Genomic DNA, 10,810 nt, shown 5'->3' on the forward strand with positions numbered 1-10,810 from the left:
TCAAAGTTAAGCATTTACCTGCAGCTTGATTACTATCAGATACACTTTAAGACCAGTCTTGTGTGTTTAAGACTTTATTTTAGCTGTAACATGTTGTTTAATGGTGGCACAGTGGGTAGCACAATCGACTCACGGCAAGACCATTGCTGGTTCAAGCCCCAGCTGGGTCAGTTGGCATTACTGTGTAAAGTTTGCATGTTCTTCCCATGTTGGTGTGGGTTTCCTCCGGGTGCTTAGTTTTCCCCCACAGTCCAAACATGTGCGCTATAGTGGATTTGGGTAGGCTAAATTGGCTGCAGTGTGAGTGTATGGGTGTTTCCCAGTGTTGTTTTGCGGCTGGAAGTGCATCAACTGCCTAAAACATGCTGGAATAGTTGGTGGTTCATTCCGCTGTGGCGACCCCTGATTAATAAAGAGACTAAGCTGGAAAAAAAAAATGAATTGTTTATTTTTTAAGTTTTAAAGACAGAAGCTGTCGAGTTTTTCACTTAAGATACAATATAAATGTAATCATTATTTTTTGCTATAAACAAATGGATCACTCATCAGTGTTATGATGCGTTACTGCAATTAAAGATCCAGAGGAACAAAATCCAAGCCTCACACGTATGTAAGCATGTCAATAAACTCCTCGACACGGTTGTAATATCTCCAGACCTTTATTTCTGGAACGGTCTGCCAGTTAAGTACAACAGAAAATACAAAATAAAAGCCAACGAAACAAGAACAGTGTATATGTACAAACATTACGAATAATAAAACGTCCTTTCCCAATATGAACTGCCGCTTGATTGTCTATTTAAACACTATCATTTCATTATTACACCACAAAAAGTGTTGTAAAACTCAATTTAGATCTGAAAAAATGCATCAAAGTGAATGAAAATTGACTTGATATTAAAGGAAATAAAGTGTAAAACATTCCAAAGATGAGGGTTATTAAAAAAAAAAAAAAAATGTACATTTCCCCCCAGGAAGCAGACGACCAGTACGTTACGTTTTCGATTTTAAGCTTTTTTTTTTTTTTTTTCTTACAAACTTTGGACAAATTACTGCACCAACACAATTTCCTAAAGCTCTTTTCGGTTGTTGGAGGGACAGGACAAATGAATTGCACAAACCTACAGGACTGAATGTTTGGAGAATATTGTATTTAAGTTGATCAACACACGTCCTTCAAGTATGCCAAGACAAAATAAAACAAAACGTGGAGAATTCTGGCTGAACGTACAAAGGGAGACACAATTTTACAAGCCGTCCGATGATCGCCGTCCTGGAAAACCATCTTCAAGTTGGATTCAACATGCAAGCTTTGAATGAGGGTTAAGGCAACACTGCAAACTGGGCTTAACCGCGAGACATTCGTGTCATCGAAGAAGTTCGGTGAATCCCTAAGAAGCGATAATACTGTACATTCAGCTAGCGCTAGTATGTCCTGTGAAAAAAACATTTCACTTGTGTACAGAAACGCTAACACACACACACACACACACACACACTCGGCTTTCTACACCCACTTGCAGTTGAGTGAATAAATAAATAAATAACTCTCTTCTTAAGCAAATCTTTCATGAGGAAAAAGGTCAGCCAAAAACCAATGGTAAAGGAAGTCAAGAAGGCAATCTTACGGCAAACAACTCAAAAACACAGAATTTAAGTCTTAAGTTTGCAGAGGAGGAAGGAAAACGGAAAGTGTTGTTGGTATCTGTACATATTTACACATTATTGCCATATTGGAGTTTGTGAATGTCAACAAAACACAACAAGGATGATGGGTTTAATCTGTTTGAGCGATTCTTGATGCATAGATAATGTCAGGTCAGTGCTCAGAAAGCAAATATCGGGTTGTTCTGCGGAAATACGAAGGCGGAAATGATGAACGTTTTGCATAATTGGTTTCTGAAGGGAATCGACTAGCGCTTTAAGAAATCCCTGCGGGAAAAATTCAATAAATAGCGAACAAATGCTCACAAACAAAAACAAACGACATGTGCCAGTAATTAACAGCCGGAAAAATGCTAAGCGGCGACCATCACGCAGTCTTGTAATAAATACGCCCGGCTGATCAATATGATTACAAAAGAAACGTAATAAATATGCAAAGTATATCAAATAAGAATCACCACACACTTCATTGCAGCGCTTCAGAACACCTCTATACTAGCTGTATTTAGGGCCTACACATTTGCAGTCAAAACAATAGATAAATCTCCCAGGGCTGAAAACGTTCGTAGTCGCTTTACGAATTTCTTGTGCTCAACGAAAACAGAGCCGCTTCCCCACGGTGCAAAAACGAAAGTGAAGAGTGGTCGTAAATGCCTTTCAGGCGGTGGTATTGGCGAGCCGAGGCACCTGTAAACACTGATGAAACCACAGGGAGGCCGAATGCGTTGATCCATCAGTTAGCCATGCGACGACTCCCCGTCACGAGATTTCCACAGTATTCGGACACGTTTATGACACTGACTGGAAAATAAATGGCTGTATCAACTCTTGAGAAATCAAGATTCAGGTCTGTACAATTAGACATCACTGATGTCATAGTAAAAACAAAGCTAGAAAGAATAAATCTGTACATATATACACACACATATATATATATATATATATTTATATAATTAGAAATAAACGAGGAATATCCAGGGAAGCGGTTATATACACGTTTGATTGCAGGTGGTCCCGTGAGGTTTATTGCGCGCCGTCACTCTGACTGCAGCGCTGTGTGTTGATGTAGTGTGTGTGTGCCCATGTAGCTGCCCGCCTCTCCGAAGTCACTGACCGAAACCGCCATTTTGGCACGTGTGATGTGGTGCGTGCGGCCTTCGAACTCCACCGCCATGTTCCTGCTGTCGTTGATGAAGGGTTCGGAGAGACCCATCTTCAGCCGCTTGGCCGGGGGTCGTTCGCAGTCCTCTCCGCACACACTGATCTGGCCCAGCTCTGAGTGGTAGAAGCCGGAGTCCAGCAGGTTCAGGCAGTCTCCGTCTGCGCTGCTGGAGTAGCTGAGCGGCTCCTCGTGACTCAGCGGCCCGCGGTGCAGAGCGTCCAGCGGAGAGAAGCTGTAGGAGTCCAGACAGCTCACGTCTGCTGGGTTACACACCGACGCCACGGTGCTCGTCAGCGCTGAGTCAAAAAGAAAGCAGATGAATTATTAGCCCACTTGTTTATTTTTTACGCCAATTTCTGTTTGACGGAGAGAAGATGTTTTCAACACAAAATAATAGTTTTAATAACTGGTTTATTTGATCTTTGCCATGATGACAGTAAATAATGTTTGACTAGATAGTCTTCAAGACACTTCTATACAGCTTAAAGAGACATTTAGGCCCAATCCCAATTCTACTCAAGTACCCTACCCCTCTTCCCCTTAGCCCTTGCAACCGAGGGTTAAGGGGAAGGGCTTCAAAATTTATTCCTAAGAATCGGGACAGCACTACAGCACCTGCACACGTCATCATATGTCCTCATGATCTCCTGCTTCGTAATATGGGTTCAGATGAACGCGACAGCTGTAGTGATTTCAGTTGTTATTTTTTGGTATCTTCAGGAGATCACTGAAGGCATATATCATGTTATCATAAAGATCTAATGTGGCAATAAGATCGTAACTGTACTGTGCATTTACACAGTGGCCATATTCATTAATGTAAACACACAAACAACAACAACAGAGAGAGAGAGAGAGAGAGAGAGAGAGAGAGTTTTAATTTTATTGCCATTTCAGCTTCTACGGCTATGTCATGGCAAAAAAGAAAATAGATCAAGTTTATCACATTTTATAAATAACAATTTTCTATAATTATAAAAATATTCTAACAATTAAAAGTCATCAACAGCAATCAATAATGTCCAGGGTAAAATACATAAATAACAATAATGATAATATAAAGATTAAATCTAAAACAGTTTAAGGTTTCCTTTTGATAAAAATTCTACAATTTTAGATGGATCCACATTTACAAATATTTCCTTTAATGTCTCTCCAGATAAATATTCAAAGAAAACAACATTAACATCATAGCAGACACTGTAAACAGCTCATTCCCAGCCACTAGACTTTTCTGACAGGGTATTCCAGTGTCATCGAGTGTCAGAATGTTGTGGGACTGCTGTGCAGAAGTTATTATTAGGGATTATAGATCGCAAAATGTAGCGGTTTTTATTTTAGCTTTTTTTTTAAAGCATGACGGTAAAACACGAACATGGTTATGAATATATTAAAACATGTGTTTGTTTGTTGTAAAAATTCGTAATAATGACAAAAAAAAAAAACTAATTAGTGGATCTCCTTACTTCCGGGTGCAGCTGTGGCTGGTGTATTCTGGGAAATTTTTCCAACCACTTGGTTTCGGGTGTGGTCCTGAAAAGTGTTTGTTTGAAGGGGTGTATACCCCTTGCCCTTAGCCCAACGCCTTCAAGCTAAAGAGAATTGGGACACCACTACCACTTCATGTGCACGCGCAAAACGAGGGGTAAGGGGAAGGGCTATGGGGTAGAATTGGGATTGGGCCTTAAAGGCTTCACTAGGTTAATTAGGTTAACTAGGCAGGATAGGATAATTAGGCAAGTTATTGTATAATGATGGTTTGTTCTGTAGACTATCGAAAAAAAAAAAAAGCTTAAAGGGGCTAATAAAATTGACCTTAAAATGGCTTTTAAAAAATTAAAAACTGCTTTTATTCTAGCCGAAATGAAACTAATAAGACTTTCTCCAGAAGAACAAATATTATCAGACATACTGTGATTATTTCCTTGCTCTGTTAAACATAATTTAGGAAATATTTAAATAAGAAAAAAAAAAAGAAATCAAAGGGGGGCTAACAATTCTGACTTCATCTGTATTTTTAATAAAAACATTTAAAAGATAAAGAAAGCTATAATGAAGCAATTCTGAATTAAATATGTGAATATGTGGTAGTTGGAAGCCAAAAATAGGCTGCATCAACCACAGAGAGAGCAGATCAAATTTTATTAACATCACTTTTCTATAATAATTAAAACATTTACAAACAAAAGACATTAAGAGCAAAACATAACACATGACAGGGCTCAACAATAAGGACTGCCCGATGGCCCAGGGCCAGTGTGTGAGACGCTCGGGACAGTAGACAGGATTGTCACTTGCCTAAACCTCGTCACTAAAGTTAAATATTTGCCTGTGACTGTTTGTCAATTGCGTGTAAATGCAGTCTAAAGGCCTGTGCACACCGAGATGTTTTTTGCTCGCGTTTACCGTCGACGTTTAACGCCTCGTGACTAAGGCAAGGCAAGTTTATTTATATAGCACATTTCATAAACAGTGGCAATTCAAAGTGCTTTACATAAACAAGAATAAAAGAAACAAGTATAAGAACAATAAAAACAAATAATAAAAATTATAAAAAACAAACAGACATAAAAACAGATAAAAATGTGGAAAATAAACTTTATAAAAGTCACTAAATAAAGGCTGTCAATGTGATCGAGCACACCAACGCGCAAAACGCAAAAGAATTAAAACAAAAATAAAGTTATAGTCGGATGATGTACCTGAGAGGTCACTGGCTGTGATGGAGTTGAGGATGTTGAGCTGCTGTTCGGTTGGAGGATCGATCCTGCCGCTGCTGCTGGAACACACTGAAGCAGATCCATCCACCAAACCCTCAGCCTCGTCCACCAACCGGTCCATCAGATCCCTGCAGAGACCACAATCAGCCTCCAAAACGCTGACAATTCAACATCTACAGAGCAGAAGACGAGCACAAACTCACGTGACGCCAGGATAACTGCTGAACTTCTTCTTTCCGAATCGGTTTTGCTGGACGAAGAAGTCGAATCGTTCAGACTTCTTCCACATGTAGTAAAACGCAACACACTCCGCCACCGTCCTTGTGCTGACCTGGAGTTGAACACAGAAAAGATACCATCAATCAAGAACCACTGGCTTAATATCAGCTTTCTGCTGTTTGCACGAAGACAGTAAACATGAATAAACATAATAAAATAAATAGAAAATAATCATAAATATATATATAAAAGCAATACACACACACACACACACACACACACACACACACACACACACACACACACACACACACACACACACACACACACACACACACACACACACACACACACACACACACACACACACACACACACACACACACACACACACACACACACACACACACACACACACACACACACTTGAAGTCAGAATTAAAGCATGCTAAATGGTTGTGGGGGGAAAAAAAGTCACACTTGTGGTCTTCACTGTCAAAAATGACCGCCACAGGAAATAAATAGAAAATAAGCAAAAATATGAACATTAAATTAAACATTAAATTTCTAAAACTCGTCAAGAAGAAGTGTTTTAGACTGAGATGGTGTGAATCTGCCTTTTGTTTTTGTATGGCAGAATCTCTTACACAGTAAACCCTAATGTTGTCTTTACTTAATCAATGAGTTAATTTAACTTGTATACAATGAAAATGCATAAACTAAAATTTTCAAGTGTTGTAAGCTCAAAATTACAATTAATCCTTTAAAAACAACCTGTTTTTTTGTTTGTTTTTTTTTCAATGTAGTCTTGACTGTAAAATTTCAATATGTGCAACCTTTTAGTGCAAGGCCTTTTTTTTTTAAATAAGAAAATGAGGATTCATGTATAATTATTCACCATAATGGGAATAAATGGCTACTTATTTTTCTTTTAAACATTTTTTTTATAGTTTATAATTACACACACACACACACACACACACACACACACACACACACACACACACACACACACACACACACACACACACACACACACACACACACACACACACACAGAACTGAACAATTTAAGTATAATCTACCAAACTGGCAAGTTAAATAAACTTAAATATGCAAGTTTTGGGAGACTCCGTTACTCAATTAAATTGAGGCAACACGTTTACTTTACAAATTAATTTCTTACTTTAATAACTAATTTCGTTCCGTCTACTTGTTAGGGTTTTCAGTGTACCTGGATAAACTGCGATAATTAAAAACAATAGTTATTAATTAAAATAAATGTTAATTACTGCATATTAAATTATTTTTACCACAAAACCTTCTCAAAATACAAAATAATATAGTAACAAAAATTAGTATTAAAATTATTAAAAATTAATCAAATCACTTTTAATGCTGCTGATGATGTGACAATAAAAGTGATTTGATTATTATTCAAAATTAAAGTCCCCAAGTGTGATTCTTAAATAAAGCACGCCAGAGGGTTAAAGTAGCATTTCATAGTGGCATCATATATATATATATATATATATATATATATATATATATATATATATATATATATATGTAATACTAATAATACTACTACTACTAATAATAAAGCAGAACATCTTACTTTGTGTTTCTGAATGAGGTGGAAGTTCTTCTCGTACAACAGAAGAGCGTGTTCAAAATTTCGGCATTCTTCTTCAGACCAAGGAAGCATCTCATCTAAATAATGATAATAAAAATGTAATTATTTTCAATCACTGCTATTCCAAAACAATACAGCTATTATCTCTGCATGCACTTACCCTTCGAGGATTTGTCATTGCTGCGATACCGTTCAAGAGCTTCCGGGACATTGTAGTTACACTTCAAAAGCTCATATAAGGCCTGGAGAGTACAAACAGGGTTACTTCACATTATTAAGCCTCTCATATTGTTTTCTTGGTCTAACTATATCCTCACTATATCATGCTGTGTGTGCTATAAATGCACTAAATATTAGAAGAAAAAAAAACATGCAAATAATTTTTTTTATATTTCATCTAAATGTTCAATGAACTTGCTTCGTTTTAATAATTATATCTCACTATTATTTCAAATTTGGCTTTACAGGGTCAAATGGAAAATTCAAAATGAAAATTTTGCCATCATTTACTCACCCTTTAATTGTTTAAACCCTTTAAGAGTTTCTTTCTTCTGTGAACCCCAAAAGAAGATGTTTTGAAGAACGCTGGAAACCTGTAACCATTGACTTCTATAGTAATTGTTTTTTTCTACTATGGAAGCAGGGTCTCTGCAGATAACATGATGTCAAATTTAAGACTTTTTAAGACCTTTTTAAGACCATTAAGCATTAAATTTAAGACCTATATTGCAATAGCAAAAACACGCGAGAGAAAATGTAAAAGCACAAAATTCTCTGGAGAGCAAAAGCACGAACAGAGTCCGACGGAGTGAGAGCAGATCATTCGCACGTGAGCAGCCAGTGTTTTGAGAGCTCGCGGGCAGTTTTGTCCACGAACAGAGGAAACCGGCGCGTGAGCAGAGATTCGCTCTCTAGTATTACAGCGCTCCCGACTTATAAAACTGCGCTTACGACATTTGTCAGTGAAATAACGGCATACTCTGCCAGCCGAAATCATGTCATGTGCACTCAAAATGAACTTCCCCCAAACACAGCGATGACGTCACATTCGCCGCTTGCACTGAGTTTAATAACAGAAAGCTGATTGGCTATTGCAAGCTGACCTTTTGTAATACCGCAAATTACAATTGGACTAGTAAAATAAATAACTACAACACCCCAAAAACCAAGCAACAACAACAAAAAGAATTTAAATGAGCATTAGATGTAGCGTTACATGGACATCGCAAAAATAAGACCTGTGCAAAAATATTTAAGACCTAGAACAGCGAATTTAAGACTTTTTAAAGCCGTAAATTTCGATTTTTCGAATTTAGACTTTAAGACGCCGCGGGGACCCTGTGGAAGCCAATGGTTACCCGTTTTTAGCTTTCTTCAAAACATCTTCTTTTGTATTTCAAAGGAAAGAAACTCAAAGGTTTCAAACGACAGGAGGGATAGCAAAGTTTAATTTTAAAACATCCCTTTAAAATCTACAAAAATGGCGTGTTCAGTGTTTGAACATACAGCGAGGAAAATAAGTATTGAGCACAGCATGTTTTTTCCTGGGAATAATACTTCTAAAGGAGCTGTTGACATGGAATTGAAACAGATTTTGGTAAAAACCCAAAGAAAACAAACAAAAATGTAAGCAAAACATATCTGAAAGACGAGTTGTGTGTATTAACAATGGAATGACACAAAGAGAGCTGAACTACTGAAATGTGTTAATACTTTAAATAAAAAGTGATGGCAGCTTAAAGACGCCTCTCAAATGAAGGATTAAGTCCACTGCTCAGGTGAGTTTTTCACAGACTTCAACAGAATCTGAAAATCTTGATGGTTCTGTGGGTCTCGCCTATCAAATATGATTTTTTTTCTCTATTAGATTCAAGTCAGGTGATCGGCTGGGCCATTCTACAGCTTGATTTTCTTTCTCTGAAAGCATTTGAGAGTTTCCTTGGCTGTGTTTTGGATCATTGTCTTGGTGAAATGTCCACCCTGGTTTCATCTTCATCCTCCTGCTAATGTAGATGTTAGACTGAAGCAGCTGATATTCATTTACACAGATGACAGGCAGAGGGTTGCTGAAGAACTACTGAGAGATTTCAGCTGCTGTCTGGGCTTTCACTGCCGAACTACACCTCCCTTCCTTCATGTGTTTAATACTTTTTCCCTTTGTCATTTTATTACGCATATTTTGTAAACAAACTAGTTTTGTTTTCTTCGCATACATGGATTTTTTTGGTTGTAACCAACATCTGGGGAAAAGTCAAGTCAACAGCACCTTTAGAAATATGCTTTCAGAAAACAAATGGTGACGTGTTCAATACTTAATTCCTCGCTGCATCTGATTAGCTAATAAATAAATAAATGTTTGTGTAAATTTACTCATCTCTAATCTTCACCTGTTCATTGTCTTTAACCAGTGAACATCTGCCATCCCTGTCCATCTTTCCATCCGCACTCAGAGCGTCCAGCAGAAAGCTTTTGACCTTCGACTCAGGCAGCATGTCGGGCTGCCACAAGAGTTGATCTTCCTCGGCATACACTGAAAATTCACAGACGCCAATCATCAATGCATGTTAAACAAACAGTTGATGTTTTAAACTTGATTTTCTCATCTCATAAACTCCTTTCAGGTAAAAAAAAAAAACTGTGAACTGAATTCAAGTGAATTCTGGGAAAAATGGACCAATTATACAAAATCTCAAGGACCTGAACTGCTTTGTTAGTTTAAAATCTGATTTATTGGATCACTCCCAACATATACATGTTTATTTTTCCCCCATAATCTTATTTTTTCTTTTTATTCTAATGTATAACATTTGTTTACATGCACACACAGAGGAAAGCATATATTGCTGAAAGAGAAAACAGATGTACAGTATGTGGGTCTATATTTGTGTGTATATTCAGATGTATGATCTCTGACAATTATCTGATGAAAGTGTAATACTATTTCAAAAATAATTATATACATTTAAATTAAAGTGGCATTATTGGATGACACTGTCCTAACTACACACAATAAAATCAATCTTTTCCCATATAAAAGTGCTCCAGTGTCCCTGTATCTGTGTTTACACTCAGTAAACAGCGGTGAGTTTGGTAAACTGATGACCTTCATGGCCAATCACAGTCATTTTTGTTGAGCATGTGAATACAATGGCAAAAGAAATGTTTAAGAACTTGCACCACAGCGTTCAAACGTTAGCAAGAAACGGACATTTTCAAAATATCAGTACCGATTGGCATTGAATTTTAGTATCGTGACAACCCTACTGTAAATACAGAAAATTACATTTCAATATTGAAGACTCACCTTTTTCCTGGTCATTATAACAGGCAAGTGCTGGAATTTCCGCCTGATATTCAGAACCCACCATGATCTCCTGTGAAAACAAATTAATCAAATATACACTGATA

At 37.3% G+C, this 10,810-nt stretch overlaps 1 protein-coding gene and 1 long non-coding RNA gene across 2 annotated transcripts in view; both read right to left on the reverse strand.

The window, feature by feature from the left end:
• The window catches only part of LOC141376286 (uncharacterized), a 501,640-nt gene that overhangs the window by 86,292 nt on the left and 404,538 nt on the right, over positions 1 to 10,810 (reverse strand). The window lies entirely within an intron of this gene.
• mier3a (mesoderm induction early response 1, family member 3 a) overlaps positions 2,045 to 10,810 on the reverse strand; it is a 16,485-nt gene continuing 7,719 nt past the window's right edge. The window contains exons 7-13 of the mRNA NM_001030149.2: positions 10,707 to 10,776; positions 9,790 to 9,932; positions 7,563 to 7,644; positions 7,385 to 7,479; positions 5,751 to 5,878; positions 5,530 to 5,675; positions 2,045 to 3,123 (exon numbers count right to left, since the gene is read on the reverse strand). Of these exons, the coding sequence (NP_001025320.2) occupies positions 2,702 to 3,123; positions 5,530 to 5,675; positions 5,751 to 5,878; positions 7,385 to 7,479; positions 7,563 to 7,644; positions 9,790 to 9,932; positions 10,707 to 10,776 (1,086 nt within the window). The 3' untranslated portion in view covers positions 2,045 to 2,701. The remainder of the gene's footprint in view (positions 3,124 to 5,529; positions 5,676 to 5,750; positions 5,879 to 7,384; positions 7,480 to 7,562; positions 7,645 to 9,789; positions 9,933 to 10,706; positions 10,777 to 10,810) is intronic.

This window comes from Danio rerio, chromosome 10 (assembly GCF_049306965.1).
Source record: "Danio rerio strain Tuebingen ecotype United States chromosome 10, GRCz12tu, whole genome shotgun sequence".
Taxonomy (NCBI): Eukaryota; Metazoa; Chordata; class Actinopteri; order Cypriniformes; family Danionidae; genus Danio; species Danio rerio.